The 18,789-nt window shown below is 46.0% G+C and overlaps 2 protein-coding genes across 15 annotated transcripts in view; both read left to right on the top strand.

Annotated features, from left to right (window-relative positions):
- The first annotated feature begins 1,199 nt into the window (after positions 1-1,199).
- On the top strand, positions 1,200-5,413 carry VAMP3 (vesicle associated membrane protein 3). Its single transcript, XM_075027069.1, has 5 exons — positions 1,200-1,315; positions 2,727-2,808; positions 3,505-3,663; positions 4,372-4,423; positions 5,253-5,413. Coding segments are annotated over exons 1-5 (312 nt in total). The 5' UTR covers positions 1,200-1,313; the 3' UTR covers positions 5,270-5,413.
- Positions 5,414-6,234: 821 nt separating this feature from the next.
- PER3 (period circadian regulator 3) overlaps positions 6,235-18,789 on the top strand; it is a 47,227-nt gene continuing 34,672 nt past the window's right edge. For 3 of the 14 annotated variants that reach the window (XR_012650283.1, XM_075027064.1, XM_075027063.1), the window contains exons 1-13: positions 6,307-6,913; positions 8,133-8,284; positions 8,878-8,993; positions 9,879-10,080; positions 11,150-11,198; positions 12,978-13,114; positions 13,510-13,588; positions 14,331-14,437; positions 14,692-14,848; positions 15,805-15,910; positions 16,354-16,479; positions 17,240-17,366; positions 18,446-18,590. Coding sequence is in view for 12 of the 14 variants with exons in the window: in XM_075027064.1 (XP_074883165.1) it covers positions 6,624-6,913; positions 8,133-8,284; positions 8,878-8,993; positions 9,879-10,080; positions 11,150-11,198; positions 12,978-13,114; positions 13,510-13,588; positions 14,331-14,437; positions 14,692-14,848; positions 15,805-15,910; positions 16,354-16,479; positions 17,240-17,366; positions 18,446-18,590 (1,793 nt within the window). In the remaining 2 variants the exon portion in view is untranslated. Of the gene's footprint in view, positions 6,272-6,306; positions 6,914-8,132; positions 8,285-8,733; positions 8,994-9,878; positions 10,081-10,102; positions 10,539-11,149; positions 11,199-12,977; positions 13,115-13,509; positions 13,589-14,330; positions 14,438-14,691; positions 14,849-15,804; positions 15,911-16,353; positions 16,480-17,239; positions 17,367-18,445; positions 18,591-18,789 lie in introns of those variants that run through there. The other 11 variants (XM_075027056.1, XM_075027058.1, XR_012650281.1 and 8 more) reach the window with 9 other exon arrangements.

The raw sequence follows: 18,789 nt of genomic DNA, 5'->3' as shown, positions 1-18,789 counted from the left end.
CCTCTCACCCCCCCAGCCTGCTCACTGCGGGGGGGGGGCAGCATGAGAAACAGAGGCGGCCTTGATGCCACTCAAGCGCCGTTCAGCAACAGCCAAAACATCAGCATGTTATCGACACTGTTTTGGCCACAAATCGAAAAGTTGGCACCGTACAGGCGGCGACGAAGGGCATCGGCCGCATCCCAGCCAGGCCCAGTATAGGCATAACCCCGCCAGGTCTCCAAGCCCAGCTGTACTGGGGGGCTTCGGGCACGCCAGGACCCCTTCACAACCAGTGAGAGGGATAAGAACAAATCTACCCGCCTCGGCAGGCCTTCACCCTTCAGCATCTTCCACTCGCCCTCAGGTGACGACACGAGGCACGCACCGAGGCGTTTAACAAGAAAAAAAAAAAACACACACACTTTTTTCGCACCGCATAAGCACAGCGCTGCCTCAAAATCACCTCGTGTCCCCGGCAGTTCGGGCCAAGCGCTTGCTGCTGAGGCGGCATGACCGCACCACTTCTGTGAGGGCTGCGGCACAGAACCGGGGTCTCTCACAGGCGGCCCGCAGCCCCGAACTGTGCCCCCACCCGCGCTAACACACGGGGGGGGCCGGAGGAGCCGTGTCCTGCCCAGGAGCTGGCTGGGGGTGTGTGTGGAGGGGGGGGGGGGTGCGTTGGTGTGCGCGCTGTCAAGTACATTGGCCTGTCCCGCGCACCGAGGCCGCTGCAGGGGACAGCGGGCACCACGGCAGGCCCCGGACACCCCCCGCCCGAAGAGCCGACACCACCGAATCACTGCGGCGGAGGGGAGCCCCGGGGGGGGGAGTCCTCTCCTCAGGTCTTCCCCCGGCCTCCCGCCCCTCCGGGTCCTGCCCCGGTAGCGTCCCAGCACCCGTTCCCGCCCGCAGCCCTCCCCGGCCGGCCTGGCCCTGGCCCCGACCCCCCCCCCCCCCCAAATAGCCGCTTGTTGACACCCGCCCCGCCCCCCGCTCAGGGCGCTGTGGGACCGAAACCACCCCCTCCCCCGCCCCCCGCCCGCCGGCGGCGCCTGACACGGCGGTGACAGCCCCACCCCCACCGCCGCGTCCCCCAACGGCTGCCCCGCGCGCTCCCCGCCCCGCCCCGCGGGGGGGTGTGGTTTCTCCGTGGACAGCCCCTTTGGAGGCGTGGTCCCAGGCTGCCGCTCGGAGCGGAGCGCCCGGGCCCCGCCCAGGCCCCGCCTTCTCTGTCGTCACTTGCTGGGCGCCGCCGGAGTTGCGCGCAGTTCCCGTTGGGATCCGCCCGGGCGCGCTCGCCGTGCAGCAGCGGTCCGACCCCCGCCGGCAGGATGTGAGTGCGGGCCGCCGCGGCGGGAGCGGGAGCGGGGGCCGGGGCCGGGGGAGCGGGGGCCGAGGTCGGGGCCGGGGCCGGGGCCGGGGCCGGGTCAGGCCTACTGCGTAGCGCGGTGGCGGCTGGCTGCCGCTGGGACGGCGCCGCCCGCGGGCGGGGGCTTCCGGGAGCGGGCTGCGCCTGTAGTCGCGGGGCGCGGCCGGCGGCGGGGGGCACGGCCCGGCCTGGCCTCGCCGGCGGCGGGGACTGGTGTCAGGGCGCTCGGCTTCTACCGGGGCGGGCTGGCCTGTCCTGGCGGTCCGCGGGGCGCTGCCGGCCCCAAGGCCTCGCCCTGGGAGCGGCCGGGCAGGGCCCCGGGAGCGCGCTTCCCAGGGGCTGGGTCGGTGCTGCCTTTGGCCCCTCTGTTCCCGGGAAGAGGTTTCGCTTCCGAGACTCTTCAGCCTGAGACCAGCAGCAAAAGAGCACAAAAGGGTGACTTAAGTGCCGGAACAGAGGAGCGGCTCTGTGGTATTACACGTGGACTGCTCTTGAGCCCTGGCACAGGCTTCCCCGTTTGCTCGCTGTGCGTGTGCGCGTTTGTTCTCACTAAGTGTAAATTGGAAGTCAACGTGCCAATACAGCCAATGCTCAGGTTCGGCTCTTTCGGGTATGGGGGTGAACGAAACAAACAGTACGCGCTTCTGATGCGGAGGACATGAAAACACAGAAAAGCAAATTGAGTACAGATAGCTCTAGAGTTAGGCAACAAAAGCTTGCCAAAGTGGTGAAAAGGGTATGAACACTATGTACAGAGGCTCTGTCATCCATTACAAAGAAGCAGGGTGTTGCAGCTGGTAAAAAGAACTTGGACTGCATGAGGTTATGAAGTCAAAGCTGACCAGAGGTAAATTGTTGTATATGCCGGATGCTTTCTCCTTCTTGTGCTTTCTCTTGCTCTGTGTCAACTGTTTCAAAAGAATAGAGACGGAGGCAGCCACTGGAAGATGACATAGTTAGAATAACCATTAAGTTTCTGTATTTAATTTTTTGTAAACTACTGTTTGGATTTGTGTTCGTACTAGAAAACAAGAACACCCCTGAGCCCCAACTCTTGAATGTTTGAGCCCTATGAACCACTGTAGGAGTTGTCATATGCTTTATTGTAAACTATACTATTAGCAAGCCACTACTGTCTTTTAGCATGTCAAGCAATTCGTTGGTGAGATGTTTGGGACACTGCGTGACTTGCCCCTATTGTCGGTTGTTAAAACATCACTTCTCCAGTAGGCAACTGCCCCCTATTTATTCCAGGGGTACAAGTTCCCTGTTTTCAGGAATGTCAGATAACATGTACTCTAAGCATATCCACTTAAAACCAAAACCACAGCTTATCAAAAGCTAAACAGAATAATGATGACTTTCTTCACTGCAGGTCAGCCACTGCCCCTGGAAGTTCAAATATGGCTGCTGGCGGTAATCGTCGTCTTCAGCAGACTCAACACCAAGTAGATGAGGTAAAAGTCTAGTCTGATAGCAGCGTAATGATTTTCCTGCAGGAAACCTATATAATGAGAAGGGATATTTTGGCCAAAGCAGTTTCCCCTTCATATAATTAAGTATAATTCAGCTTGCTTTATTACACTTAACTGTTGCAAAAGTCGGGGGGGGGGGGGGGGGATCCATTCAGTGGGAGTGGGGAAGTAAGAGAGAAGTTACCTGCATCCAAACGTTAGCTGCAAACTTGGTGCTTGAGGATTTGGCATAAGAAAGATGAAAACCTTTGTTCTTAAAGACAACAAGCTTTTTTCTCAGCAGCAGCAATGAAGGCTGACCGCCAAATATGAGATGCCCGCATTTCTGGGGAGTCCAAAAACCAGGCTGGCTACCAACAGTACTTTTTGACATGTGGTTGACTAGCATGTTTATATGCCTCAACTTCTTTTGAAGCAAGTCAGGAATTATTTCCTGGGTTTAAGGGAATGCCAGCACAACTGGCACTACTGACATTTTAAAGTAGGTACTAGGGGCTTCCAGCCGCAGGTGAATTTCATGGTTTTGTTTAAGCTTATGACTGGATACACTAAAAGGCAATAGCTTCTACTTCTGAGAAGAGAACACTGAGTACCATGTGTTGCTATCTGTTGCCTGCAATTAAGTTCCACAGTGGATGATAAAACTAATAACTTACTGTAAGCATTAAACCGATGTAGGTTGTTGACATCATGAGAGTGAATGTGGACAAGGTGTTGGAGCGAGACCAGAAGCTGTCAGAGTTGGATGACCGTGCTGATGCACTGCAAGCAGGAGCTTCCCAGTTTGAGACCAGTGCAGCCAAGCTGAAAAGAAAGTATTGGTGGAAGAACTGTAAGGTAACCATGGCTTGTATACTTACACTGTGCAGTACTGCAGTTAACACTATTACAATCAGCATCTCAAAAGGCAGAAGTAAAAGTGGCTTTAGCCAATGTTATTTAAGTTACACCATCCATTTTTAAAACGTGGCATAGTGGTTAGGTGAAGGAACCAAAAGCTGGATTACCAGCTTTACATGCTGCTTGATGCAAGACTTTGTCTGAGACGGTAACGGCCAGAGGGAAACAACTCAGTAATCTGAGGCTTTGGGGAACAGGAAGAAGGCAGCCGACAATGCATAGGTTGAGTTAATGTACAGGAAGTATTAGAAAGCCGAAGGAGCTCGCTCAGGCTCCTTACTTGTAGTTGTTGGCAAAGGTTGGAATCTCCTTTGGTGAGCAACAAAAACAGTGAAAGCTGTGGTATAGGGTAAGAGTAGAAGTGATGTTTAATAGTTTTTTACTCCCGCTTGTGTAGTCCCCCAAGACGGGCCTTGTGTGGAGACACAGTGGGAAAGAACTTGGTCTGTTTTGCCTGTGTGCACAGCCTACCATCTCTGAGTGGTGATGGTGAATCGAGCTTGCTTACTGAAGAAGCTTTACTTGCCATGTTAGGTCTAGCGCACGGTGCAAAAGTACTTTCCAGGGGCTGCTTTCCTGTACCCTCAAGGCCAGTTGATGCTGCTGCATGGTTTGTAGTAAGTGTTGTATGGCTTTTTTTCACAGATGTGGGCAATATTGATAGCTGTTGTTCTCATTATCATCATCATCATTATTGGTAAGTTTCCCCAAAATTGGGATTTCTCATAGAGTTGGAATAGATGGTGTTAATTCACTGACTGGTACAGTTTAAATCAAGCCAGGATACTCAAAGGAAAGAAGATACAACATGAATTTGAAATAGCAGGGACTGCTTTAACAACCTGTGCCTGTAATGGGTGGTAAACTGTGACCGCTGTGGGAGCTCCAATAGCTGAGTCTCAGACGCGTGTGCAGAGTGAAACAGGTGAAAGCAAAAATAGCAAGGACTAGGAAAGCAGGAACAGCCTCGTTTTTTTTGTTGTGGTGTTTTTTTGGTTGTTTTTTTTTTTTTACAGCTGCATGTTGCAGAAGTAGAAGGAGAAATACCATCTGCCTCCCTTGTCTGAGAACTGTTTTTCATCTGCCCCGGCTTCTGGCTAGGCAAATCCTTTTTGGTGTGGCAGTTCCAAATGCACTGCCATAGCAGACAGGCATTTTTCAAGTAGAGACTTTGCTGCTGGGTGAAATGATACTAGCGTTGGGTCAGGATAGCAAGCCAGGGGACATAGAGTTCAGTCTTTGGTTTGAATTCTCATGTAATCCCCAAGTATTTCATGGGAGGACAGAGTTTCAGTTTGTGCTGTAATACGGTAACAAACACTGCAGTAACCGTTGGCGACAGCCAGGCAGTCTTGGGGCAGAAACACCAGGTTGCAAGCGCAAAGGAAAAGTAAAACTAGGAAAACCACCGTGGGAAGCTCTTAAATCCGTCTCTACTTATCTCTAGTAATTTAAATTCTGAAAATGCAGGATTGTTGTGGTGAGGGGCTGAAGGAGACTGTCCAACTTCTTTCTTCTTTTTGTAGTCTGGAATGTGTCTTGATGAGTTACAGGAAGAAACTCGAATCAACCGAAGGTGCCTATCTTCAGCCTCTCCACTTCAAACCTGCTGTATCTTCAGCCCACTTACTGCTGTTTAAAGCAAAACTGTTTTGATTACTGAAATGTTAACTAACTTTACCCGGTTGCCTTAAGACACTCCTATCATTAATTACTAACAAGCACAGCCCACCACTTGCCCTGTGCCTCGATGAACTGGGCACGGCGCCAGTGAGGAGGATCTGGCTCTAGTTTCCACGGTCGGTGCTGTAAGGGGTCGCGGGCTCCGTACTGGGTCTGGGGATTTATGTGCCTTCCTCTTCCTCGTCCTCCTGGCCGGCTCTGTGGGCTGACCCGTGCCTTGCGGGGGGCTCCCCCCCCCCGCCTAGCCCTGATGAAGCCGCAGTTCCTAGCCGCGGAGGGACACCTCTCCACACACACGTATGCCCCCTCAGCGCTCACGCTCGACGCGCCCCGGCGCCGCCTCGCTGCCTCCGCCGTCGAGGAGCCGCAGCGGGCGCTGCCCCGCCGGGCCCTTCCCGCGGGGCGGGGCCACTCGAGACCGAGGCTCCGCTCTCGGCCGGGCCCGGCCCCGCCTCCGGCCGCGGGGGCGGAGGGGAGGGGGGGCGGCGCCGCCGCACGTGGCGGCGGGGCAGGCGGGCGCGCACGGGGTCCGCGTGCGGCGGCGCGTGAGGGGCGGGGCGGCGCCCCCGCCGCCGCCCCGCCGCGCGCCGTCTCCTCCAATAAAGCGGCTCCGACCCTGCCTCCGCCTCCTCCTCCTCTGTCCGGGGCGGGGCGGGGCTGCGGCGCACGTGGCCGAGGTGTGTGGGAGCGGGTCCGCCGCGTGCGGCCGCCGTTACGTAACCGCGCGGCGCCGGGCGGGGGTGCGGGTACGGGCACGGGCACGGCGCCTCACGGCGGCCCGGTCGGCGCCGGCGCTCTCCGGTGGGGTCTGGCGAGTCCGTGTCCCCCCCCCCCCCCCTCCCTCCCTGCCCGCCCGCAGCAGGTAGGGCCCGGGGCCGGCGGGAGGGGCGGGAGGGCGAAGCGGCGGCCGCCCGGGGACTTCCGACTGACGTCCGTGCTAGGAGCCGACGGGCGCTGCCTGGCCGTGAGGCGAGGGGGCGCGTGCTGGGGAGCAGCGCGGGAGGGCGGGAACCAGCCCGCATGGGCGGCCGGCTCAGCGGCGGGGGGTGGGCTCGCCCCTCCCGCCGTCCCTTGAGGCGGTGTTTGTTCCCCCCTCCCCCGCAGAAGCCGCGCGGGGCCCGAGTCCTGAACCGACGGCCGAGGGTCTGACCGAGCCGAGGAGCCGGGCCGTGGCCGCCGATGCCCCTGCGTTGTAGCGTTCTGCGGATTGAGAGATGGACGTGGGCAGATTCCGAGGCGGCGGCTCGGAACGCGGCGCGAGTTGGTCCCCGGCTGCTGCTGCTGGGGCTGCGGGCGAGCGAGAGGAGGCGCTGGGCCCCGCCGGCCCGGGGAGGCAGGCGGCAGAGCGGCGGGGGGACGCAGACTTGCCTTGCGCCCTGTGTACGGGAACCGGCTCTAGCGAGAAGCGGTTGAACGGGCCGCGCTCCGACAGAACGGACTTCTGCAGCCGCGAGTCGAACGGCCGTTCGGCGGGAAGTTGTGTGAGGCAGAGCAAAGTTAACAGGTAACTCCTGACGGCGTGTAGAGGCGATCGTCCTGGTGCTTGAAGCGACGTGCTTAACTTTAGCAGAGAGCTAACGTCAGCGTCGGGCACCTGGCATGGCTGGGATCCCGAGTTCTTCTCGGGACTCGCTTACTTCAGTACACCCAGGAAGCCTGCCTGAGTCGCAGACCGCGATTGTTATAATGGTCTCGCATGGAGGTTGCATTGCTGCTGCATGGTTCCTCCTAAGCTCTCTGCCTAATTCTTAGATGGGCTGATCCGAATACCTCATTGACCCTTTTGTGGCTTCCGTATAGACTTACTCTAAAGACGGCGTTCAGCAGTAGTAAAGCAGAAATTACTTAAATGATGTTTTTCCCAAAAGCTCAGAAGTGCAATGAGGTGCTAATTTCTATTTTATTTTATAATTAAAAAAAAAAAAAAGGCAGTTCAAGAGCTATAATTTGTGCAATGTTGAACTGGTACATAAAGTTAACATGCAATATTTGAACTTATTTAGTGATTTATATAGTAAGAGTATGATACTAATAAAAATGCCAAATGGACAGATGTAAAGTATGTACAATATTATGTAAAATGTTATGTAAAATAACAGTGTTCATATCTCATCTGTAGGATTAGAATCAGTCTGTGTTTTGAGGATATTGACTGTTTATTTTTCAGTCAGTGAAATAAGCAGAAGGAAGAAGAGGGAAACTTTGCTTGTTAATAACCTTGCAGCTGCTGAGGCCAACAACTCTGTTAAAAGTATAATGAAGACTCCTGAATCATGTGAGGAGTGAAACCTTGGCATCAGTTGTATTTTGAGGACCTCACGTTTCTCTGAAGAGCTTACAATCAGATGCAGACTTCAAGGCTAGAAAGACATATTCATAAAGAATCAGTATCTATTCATGATTTTAATACCAGTGAGATTTAGAAAACCTAGAGTAAACATCAGCTTATTTTTAGCTGCTAAGCATCTTAGCAAGCAGATTGGTTATGATGTGACTTTGCTATCCATGACGTGTTGGAGTTGGAAAGGAGGAAGGTAGAGGAGAAAAGATTAACTAGCAAAGAAGTGAGAAAGATGCAACAGGAAGTATAGCAAATGAGCATTAGCACATTTCCAGATATTCTGTGTCTCTGCAGCCAAGCCCATAAAATGTTGATTGAGTGAATAATTTTAATTAGTTGACAGAAAAGAAGTCTCCGGTAAAATTTAACCTCTGTTTTACAGTGAGCAGCTGAAATGGAGCCAGTCTCACAGAGATCTGATGATGATGATCCAAGAAATGAAAAGGTGTTTGCCTGAAGAGAAAAGGAGTTCCAGCAAGCCCAGTACCATCAGTGCTCTCAACTATGCCTTGCAGTGTGTCCAACAGGTCCAAGGTAGGTGTGGAAACAAAATCTGGAAGTGTAGAAGCTATACAGCAGCTTAGTTTGAATAGACCTGTCTGGTGACAAATAACACTAAAACAAATGAAAGCATTCCAGTTAACCTGCAAACAACTGACTTTCGGAAGCACTGTGGGTTTGAGTTTGGGGTTTTTTAAAATCTTTTCTATTGAAATGTCCACCTACTGCTTTTCTTTTCTTCAGAATCCTATAGCTGATAGGTGCCTACTAATAACTTTCTGTGTATACTGAAAAAACAGCATTCCCATCCCACTTTGAAAACTTATTGGACAGCCTGTGTTTTCCAACGGAACCAAGTAGCTAAAATGGTTCTTTTGCCATCACGTTCTGTCCTTTCTGCTTCCTCATGCTCGTTTTCTGTAGCATAAATAGGTCACTCCAATAGTATAATCAGTATTCCTTTTTCCTTTGTCACTACACAGACCTTCCTCATCTCACCTTGGACTTCACCCAAAAGATGACAAAAGTACAAGGGCTGTAAGAAACACTCAAAATAGTCTCCTTACTGACTTCCTTGTGTTTGTTTTGCTTTTCCTGTTTTTTTTTGTTTTTTTTTCTCCAATTAGCAAACAATGACTTTTTCCAGGCTCTGAATGACCGAAGAGTGTTTCAGACAGATGTGATGATGTACAGCATAGAAGAGTTGGTGGCAATTGCATCTGAACACACTCCAAAAAACACTGTAAGGAATTCAGGCGCACTCAAGGAGTTCATCACTTGCTGTTTCACTCTCTATTTAGTCTCCTTACACTGCTTTGTGGAAATAGAACGTGTAAAATTGAAAAGCCTTTAAGATTTAGCCAGACGAGCCTTTGTATTTTTAAAGGTAGAGCAAGACCACTTCTTATCTGTGCTGACTCAGGGTACTCAACGGCAGTAAGTGAAGAAATACCTATTTTTCTTTTTTTCTTTTTTTTTTTGCCAGAAGCAACAAATATATTGGAGCATTCATTTACAGCACAGTAATCTCTTGAGACAGACTTAGCAGAAAGTCCATAGCAAGTCCATAGTTGTGAGGGACTTTGGTTTCTATTTGTACTCCTGGATTTAATTTTTTTTTGTTCTTGATTTGCAGCATGTGTCATGCTTTCTGGCTCTGCTTCAAAGAAAAGAGTGTTTCTTGAGATTCAGTACTGTTACATGCTGTATCAGAAATATTGCAAATGCTTTCTACTTGAAAAGTTCTTGGAATATTTTTCTGTGTGGAATTGTGGTGAACACTCTGAAATTTGGGGAGAAGTGTGTGGGGTGACAACCAGTCATTCTGGACAATGGCAGGCATCATTGTAATCTGTTTCAGTTTTGATACTGCAGTCTTATTAGCATTTGTAAATCACGAGTAAGCTACTATAGCACTGGAGATTGTAGTATCTCATGCACAACTTTAATTGGATGCTAACTTCAGAACACATTTTTGAACCTCTGTCTTAGGTTGTGGTGTGTGGTGGTTTGGGGTTGGTTTGTTTGTTTGGGTGTTGTTTTTGGTTTGGTTTGGGTTTTTTTTATCCTTACAATATTGCTACCATGTGTTGGGGGAGGATTGCCTTTAACAATGTTTATTTTCCAGGACACATTTGTGGCTGTATTTTCCTTGCTTTCTGGACGCATACTGCATATTTCTGAGCAGGCAGCATCCATTCTACACTGTAAGAAGAAAGCGTTGGACTCCTGCCGGTTTGTAGAGCTGCTTGTCCCTCAGGATGTGAGTGTGTTCTACACGCACACCGATCAGTCCCACCTGCCGCTTTGGAACATGGAAGGTCAAACAGGTGGGACTTGGCAATGCTCTTAAATGCTTTATGTGTCTTTCTGTCTTTGCAGAATAAGGATAGAATAGTAGTTAATTTTAAATGCTTATGCTAGCAATACACATCGGCAACACTTGTTCCCTTTCCACTTTGAAAACTGAGTAGCTATGCAGGTAGTCCTAGCTAGCCTCCTAGGGGCTTAACTCTTACCTGTGGTAAGCAAAAGGCTTTTTTTTTTTTTTTTTTTTTTGTGTACCATCTTACTCATTCCAAATATTGCCGCTTTTTAAAAAGATACTAAAGGTCTAATTGTGAGTTCAAAGTTGTTTAATCTACATCTTATGCTTACTTAGGTGCTTTGTGTTTATGGTCCTGTTGCAGCCTGCTGTGAACATAGCTCACCGAACCCAAGTTTTAAGTTGACTTGCTATTCAGTGCTGGATGTGCCTAAATGGTGACTTTTGAGTCCATTGTTATTTGTGAGTAATTCGAATGTAGCTCCCATGCCAAAGCCCTGTCTTTTGTCCACCGAGCCTTAGGGCTGTTCTGGCATCAGAGCTGGGAAGTCCAAAATCCTTGCTACCAAAGGATGTGAGACATCAGAGGCTGCTAATGCTAATGTGCCAGGGGTTCTGCAACTTGGAAGCCAGGGGTGTGCCTACCCAGCAGAGCAGTGGCACCCCTGTGAAGTTGTTGTTACTTCCTTGCTGTGAACTGTTACTGAGTTTTCCTGTCCCCTTAATTCTTGACTGTATGTAGTTTTTGGTGGGAGGCTCATAAAGCCAGGAATTTTCGCCTTCCCTTTCCATGGTGATGTACTAGGGAAGGAAGTTTTTTAGATCATATGTGTTCCCTCTGAATTTAGTTCCAGGTCAACCATTTCTCCAAGAGTAAGTGGGCTGGAGAAGAGATAACATTTGAGGTGGGAGCAGACTGTTGAGCAGCTAAGTTAGTAGCTAATAAAGAGCAGGTTGTGGGACTTTGGTCTTACTCAGAAAGTCTGGAGAATGCAGAGTTTAAAATAGTTCTGATAGGTGTGACCTTTGGAAGGGTATTAACTGATACTCTCAATGTGTGTTCTTCTCACTAGCTTCTCTGTATGAATATGCCCAGGTGAAATCCTTTTTCTGCAGGATCAGGCAAGTACATTATTATAGTTTTATCTTTGTGAAGGCTGGGCAAAGGGTACAGTACTGGGCAGAAACAGTGTTCTGTTGTTACAACTGACCAGCGTGAGCTCACGGAACTCCATGACAAAATGGGCTTATTGTGTTTAATACTGGCATCCAGCAGGATGTTTGGAATATCTTTCTGATAGTGATGCTTAAACTTGCGTGGGGATAGAAGGAAAACCCTTGATACGTGTTTCTTTTGGACCTATCAGTTTCCTTCGGTACTGTCGCGCAGGAGAAGAATGATCTTGTGAAAAATTGCTGCTCCCCCTTTTACAGTTTGAGAATGGAGGCAAAGGGTGTTTTGCTTAAGATTGCTCGAGAGTTTGTGACAGAGGCAGTAACAGAAACTCAGTCACCCAAGTCACAGTATGAGACCTGAATCATGAGATAACTACTTGCTGTCACAATGGATGCAGTTTGTTGCTTTGTGCCTGGCTAATTTTAGTGCTAAAAAGAAGAAAAAAAAATTGAGATTGGCCTGTAATCTTCAGTGCCATTCTGTTCCAGATGCGGGTGGTCTCTTGATTTCAGTAAGAACTGTTTGCTTCTGAGCAGACATAATACATATTCCATCTTTCAGTCGATCGTTGATTCATTAATCTGTGTTTCAAAAACCCAAGCTCTGAAATCACCTTTGTCTCTTGAATTGTGTAACGGCACTTGAAATAAATATAGCGGGACAGATATCAATTTTAAGTTGGGGGAACTATTCGTAGGACACAGAACATTTTATAATAGCTTTTCTTCGGATTTTCATATGACACCTCTCCTTCCTTTATATAACAGATCCTTTTGATTATGTGGGCTTCATGAGTAAAAATATTTTTTCACAAGCACGCACTAGGCTTAAGTATGAAAATATTTTTTTTTGTGGGTTAGACTTCTGCTATATCCAACTTCCGGTTTTTTGTTTTGTTTTATTTTGTTTTTTTTTTCCAAAAGGAGGAGCTGTCAGTCATAGTTTTAATGACACTAACTTCTCTCTAGAAACATTTTACAAAACTAAGTGTGGAATAAGAAAGTAACTTTTAGTGTAAGTGATAATGTCCAAAAATTTATCTCAATTCTTTCTGTCAGAGCTGGGTAAGATAGTGCAATTAGAACAGGTGAAAAAGCACTTGCAATAGGAACAGGCAATCACTAATGCAGTTGTTACAAAGCTCTGGTTAAGATCTCATCTAGTATGTTGTGTCCTGCTACTGCTCACACATGTTCTAGGAAGACAAATCCTTATGGGAGGAGGACAATCAAAGAAAAACAACTATTTGCGAACCAAGGCTGGAGGAGTCTGTCTTATGTAGGTCAGTGAAACAAAACTTGAGAGAGATTTTGTTGTTGTTGGTTTGGGTTTTTTTTACCTAAAAATGGTACATAATAAACAACAAACAGAAAAAGAACTGTTTAACTTGAAGGAGAGCTCGAGACCAAATTAGTGGTTCTCATGAATACATTGGGACTGAGAATCAGAAGGTGGTCTTTAACCATGGGAGTAATGGCATTTCTAGAAAAGTCTCTGAATGCAAGTATTGGAGGCAAAACACCTACTTGGTTTGAAGGGGAACGAGATCAGTATTGCTGAATATGTTGGCCTTGGATCGCAAGGGAGTGTGCTTAGGACCTTGGGAGATTCTGATTACCTGGGTCTGTGTGCTCAGCGTTAGTTCTCTGTGCAGGGTTCTCAGCCCTGATGTAAAGTATCTGAGTCTTGAAACCAGTGCATTAATCCCTTTTACTTTTCCTCAGGGGCGGTAAAGATCAAGAAATGCGTTGTTACCCCTTCCGAATCACCCCATACTTGGTCCATGTGTGTACTTCTGTCCATGCGGATGCAGAATTCTGCTGCTTGGCTTTGGCTGAGAAAATTCACTCTGGATATGAAGGCAAGTCAGGAGACTCAGTGAAAAAAACCAAGCCAATAGGAAAATGCAGTATATGAAAGTCTACTTCCTTTGTTTAGAACTTGTGCTTGGGTAGTTTCACCCATGTAACATCCAGTTCGTGTGTGTGTGCACACGCACGTGCATGCATGCGAATCCAGAGCATCTGTGCCTTCTTTGCAAGGCCCCGATGCATTTGACGTCTTCTCACTATTTTATTTTTGAGAGAAGTCTGTAGCACCTAAAAATTTGTAATGTTTCTATGAGTTACTGGTCAAAAAGCAGTGAGCAGTTAAAAAGTTCAGGAGCCAATAACTCTCCATCATGAGCAAAAGTAACAGTTAGGTTTTCTGTCTTAGTGCATACTTTGTTTCAGTAAGTATTTTTTTTTCTGTTAGCTCCTCGAATTCCTATGGATAAAAGAATCTTCACCACCACTCACACCCCTGGATGTGTTTTTCTTGACATAGATGACAGGTGAGATTTGACTCTTAAGACCTGTGAGGTGTGTATGGAGAGGTAGCAAAAAATCCTTTGGTGATGCAGCTGGAGACCCAAGTAAAGTAGTTGAACTGTGCAGTTGGCAGTAGTTAATTAAACAAAGTAGTTTTGTTTTGATCTGCTCGTGGAAAACCATCTAGAACTCCACGGACGTCATCTCTTTTGTTGACTCTAAAATGTGAATTAAACAGAACTGCAGTCAGTTTTCATTACCCAGGGCAATGGGGACCTGTGGTAACACAGACAGTGAAAAACCACATAATGCAAAGCTCTGGGGATCACAGTGTGGAGATATAGCTGTATTGAGCTGGGTCAAATAAATTTGTCCAACTAAAGCTGTCTCCTGCAAAGCCACAGGAGTGTTTTTACAACACACTTTGCAGCATCCATGTCACATTTCTTACTGACGTTTTCCCTGTGACCGGTTTCTTCAAGTTCCCTTTTTCTTCTTTTTTTATTTTTTTTTTCGTTGCATATAGACAAGCACAACACTGACTGCAAATGTGATCTGTTAGTTCTCCAGGCACAGAAATGTTTGTCATTGGTATTTACATGTCTGCATTGCACTGGGGGATTATTAGATGGGCTGGAAAATGTTCTGTAGCCCTAGTTCATGGCGTTGTAGATCGTACATGGGGACTTCACTGACAAGCAAAGGGTTAAGGATGTAAATACTCAAAACTATATTATAATCAGTGATAACGTGTTCGGGTTTCAGAGCAGTGCCTTTGTTGGGTTATTTACCTCAAGATTTAATTGGAACATCCATACTGATGTATCTGCACCCAGAAGATCGTCCTTTGATGATTGCTATTCACCGGAAAAGTAAGTATAGTTGCTTTAAGAGGAATTTCTACTGTTTTTAACGTTCTTTCATTATCATATTGCTTGACATGTGACTGATCTGCAGTCTAGACAAAAATAGATGAATTAATGAATTAAAGCAACCAGTTTGAGATTAAAGCAAATTCAAACCCAGAGTTTTAAAGGACCCCAGTCATTAGTGTTTGTGCTTGCACTACTGTGTCATAATGTAAACTAAACCTTGTTTCTTGTTTGTTTGGTTTTTTTTTTTTCAGTCCTGAAATTTGCTGGCCAACCCCCTTTTGAACATTTACCTATTAGATTTTGTACTCAGAATGGGGATTATGTCATACTGGATACCAGCTGGTCCAGTTTTGTGAATCCTTGGAGCAGGAAAGTAGTGTTCATCATTGGCCGACACAAAGTCCGGACGTAAGTCAGTTGTAGAACTGTCTATTGAAGTGCTTTTCATTGAATACTATGCAAGACAAAAATGAACTAGAGACATAATGTTGCTCCTGCAGTCTGTGACAGTTACCTAGCATCAGTCTTGCAGCCAGTTCCTTCAGAACAGCATTAGTCTTGTTTATTAAGCATGAAGACAAGTAAATTACTTCTAAGTAAAAGGCAAATCCAACTTTTTTTTTTTAGCATATGTTTTTGCACACAGTTGATGTCCAAGTACTGTGACAATGGACGTGTTTAAATCAAAATTAACAGTTTTAGACAAGCCGAGTAAAAGCTAAAAAGCAACGTAACAAATAATTAGCTGACGTTGATTCATGATTGGCTCACAAAAAAACCCACATTAATTGACAGACATTTAGCCAAAATCACCTCCTGGCTTGTTTTCTTCTCGAACATTCACTTGATACAGAATGTAAATATTTACCAAGGTAACCTCTTTTAAAAATGCAATTAGTATTGAATGTTCAAGTTAATTTTTCAGATGTTTCTCCTTAGTTTCGAGGAGATTTGGAAATATGGGCTGTCTGCCTTCCTCTTACCCGGTTTCTTTTCTAGGAAACGGCTTTTTGGGACGGCCTTTTGACTTTTCAAAGTGACCTTTTATTCAGGATTTTATGGGGTGTGAATTTGCCTTCTGAGTGAAGGAGGCAGAGGGGTAGATGCTTGTCAGCCTTAACTCACGTCACTGTGCTGGTGTAATGACTTTCCTGGGGCTTCGCATGAAGCACTTATCTCGTAGTACTGCCCCACTACCCTAGCAGAGCTGCTAGTGGAACAAATGACATCCTTTTCTGTTGATTCAGTGAGGCAGTCAAAATAAAATAATGATAATTAAAAAAAGGATATGTTCCCACTCTGTTTATAGCTACCTTTTTTCATCCAATTAAAATTAATAGTGATATTTTGTTGGCTCTCTCCAGAAGCCCTCTGAATGAAGATGTCTTTGCTGCAAGAAGAAAAGAAACAAACAGTGTTGAGAAAGAGATAAGGGAATTGCAAGGACAAATTTACAAGCTGCTTCTGCAGGTAAAGAACATGAAAGAATTTCAAAACACTGGCTGGCCTTCTGAATGAGAGGCTAAAGAAACTTGGGTCTGTTTAGCAGACTACTTTGGGGATGGTCTTTTAAAAGGTCTGAAAGGAAAGTTCTAAATGGAGACAGGATTGTGCGACAGCATTAAAAATATAGCTCTGGGTAGCCCACCTGATAAGAAAAAAAATATTTTGTCTGACACATTTGCCAAGTCTTTATGTTGAAAGATAAATCTACATCCTGAAACAGCTTTAAGCATGGTAGAGAATTTTTCCTAAGCGAGTGATAGAGCTCAGAGCAGTACTGACTTTTCACTTACTTTTCTTTGTTTACTTGAAGTTCTGTGTTGCAAAGTATGTTGTTCCCTTCTTTTTGTTCTCTGAGAGGGTGATTTTTTTAATTACTTTTTTTTTTTTTTTTTTTCCCCTCCCCTCAGCCAGTTCACAGCAATGTTTCCAGTGGTTATGGAAGCCTTGGAAGCAATGGCTCTTATGAGCACTATATCAGCATAGCATCTTCAAGTGACTCCAATGGGAACTGTGCAGAGGAAATACAGGAACCAGTAAGTCTATAAATGTGTCACTTCCTGCAGAGTGGTGTAAATACGGTTTTAAAAATGACAATTTTTACTGTGTACATACGCACTACTCATTATGAATTTTACTGACGTGGGAAGAAACAGCTATGTTCAAGTTAAATGTACTTAAATTGGTCAGTTATAGAATGCTGGCTTTTGGGTTTTTTTGCTCTTAATTTTGCTGACTAAAATGAGCAGATAACTACTGTGGTAGTTCACTAAAGTAAATTGAAGACTTGCTTAAGATCAGCCCTCTCAAAGAACCAGTGGACTGAGAGAAAAAAAGTGGAAGAACCATGCGACCAGAAAGAAGATTGATGCATGTGGAGGGGTTTCTGTTTGCTTGGGATTTTCTGTTTTGTTTTAAAAAGGCCACTAGAGGTACAGTGTAGGCTGCTGTAGAAAAGACTGGAAACAGTGCTGTCCTAAAACAAGCATTACAATTACCTAATTTCCTTGTGACGCTCCTGGGTAAGTCATCAGCTTATTCCCACTCTCAAGGCTTGCATCAGTATTAAAACATTCAAATGCTGAGGCTGTTTGAGCTTTATCATAGTTAATTTAATTAAATCAACCATGATAATGAGATTCATTAAATTTACAAATACCAATAGATACCAGGCTTAGGCTGACAGTCTACTCCCTTTCAGTTTGGAGAATACAAGAACCCAAACCCATCTTAATGGTCTCCTGTGGCCTCTCTTTATTCATTTTATTCTGCCTTCGCATTTTCATGTATCTCAAGATGACATTGCAACAAGTTTGTGCAGATGTCAACCGAATAAAGAATCTGGGACAGCAGCTGTATATTGCATCAAGGAGCAAGCCACAGAATGGAAATGAACAGGCTGTGAGCTCAGAAGTGCTAGGAGGTAAGTTAATGTAATTATGATCCTTAAGGTAACATGAACTCCTGTAGGTCTATAGCCCTGAGTTTGGCTAGCTGGTGTTATGCTGAAGAACTCTAAGATAGCATTTTAGCGTGGCTTAAATGTGGGAAGTGTTTTGGTTTGGTTTTGTTTTGTTTTTTAAACAATCAAAAACCAACCAACCAAAAAACCCCTAAACCTACCCCCAAAAAAACCTCAGCAGATCCATTAACTTTTTAACTGCTCCCTGAGATATGGAGGAACATATCTGTCTCTTCCTAGGTTATTAGACTTCTTTTATTTTAACATTTTCTAGTGAAAATGCGGACTTGCTTGTAGCAAGTATAAGTCTACTGTGGAAGCTTCCCTTAGTTACTTTATGTGGACTCTCAGAAACAATCCATAGGTTGGAAAACACTGCCCCACTTCCCGTTGAAGTAGTGGTTTAGTTAGTGAGTGCTTAATAGTATGCTAACACACATTATTTGCAGTTAGTACCTAGCACAAATATATGGAGAAACCTGGATGCTTCCTCAAATACAGGAATCTGTATTAAAACATTTTGCATGGTGATACTGCCTAGGAAAATGATAATTAACTCCTAGTCTTGTTGATAAGAAGACAGCACTGTGAATGTCAATACTACTCTGACCAGTGTATCTATGCTATGAAAAGCTGTAAATTACTGTTAAATAACAGGTTGGATTCTGTGATGTATAAATTGAGAGAAGAGTAATATTGACTGCAGCTTTGTTTACAATTTAAATACAATTTTTTTTCTATGCTGTTTTCTTTGTGTTTACTAGTTGTTCTGAGTGGATGTTTAAGGTGTTGTGTGGGGTTTTTTTTCTTTTTAGGCATTCTTTCCCCTTCTACCTCCCTTGCCTCAAAACATGTGACTTAAGATGAAAATGCAGAATAACTTAGTAATGAGATCTGTGCTGTCATAAGCCATATATCCTTGTGTCATATATTTGTATCTTAGTGTATATATAGATACATACGTGTGTGTGTGTGTGTCTTGGTGGCAGTAGTGTTTAGATGCCTTTGAGAGGAGTCTTTGAGGATTTCTGCTTTTGTAGGGAAGGGGGACTCTGCTTCCTGTTTTCTTCAGACATTGAGAAGTGATAGCACAGAAGAACCAGGCAACACGTTTTATGATGATTCAAAGAAGGCTCCACGTGTTCCTTCCTATCAGCAGATCAATTGTGTTGATAGTATCATCAGGTAATAAACTATGAAGCGATTTTAGTTACACAAGTTTAAGATTAATTGGTGGAAGGTAAATATCCAAGCAGTTTGCATTGGTCTAAACTGGCTGGGTTTTGAGTTGTGAGATAAATTTGGGATTGTTTGTAAAGTTTTCTGCCTTTCTGGGGAATCCATCCCAATGCTCAGTCAATCCCAATTACACGGTAATGAAGAA

The sequence above is a fragment of the Buteo buteo genome, chromosome 5 (genome assembly GCF_964188355.1).
Source record: "Buteo buteo chromosome 5, bButBut1.hap1.1, whole genome shotgun sequence".
Classification (NCBI taxonomy): Eukaryota; Metazoa; Chordata; class Aves; order Accipitriformes; family Accipitridae; genus Buteo; species Buteo buteo.
Note: the sequence above shows the minus strand (reverse complement) of the source record. Positions and strands in the feature narration are given on the sequence as shown.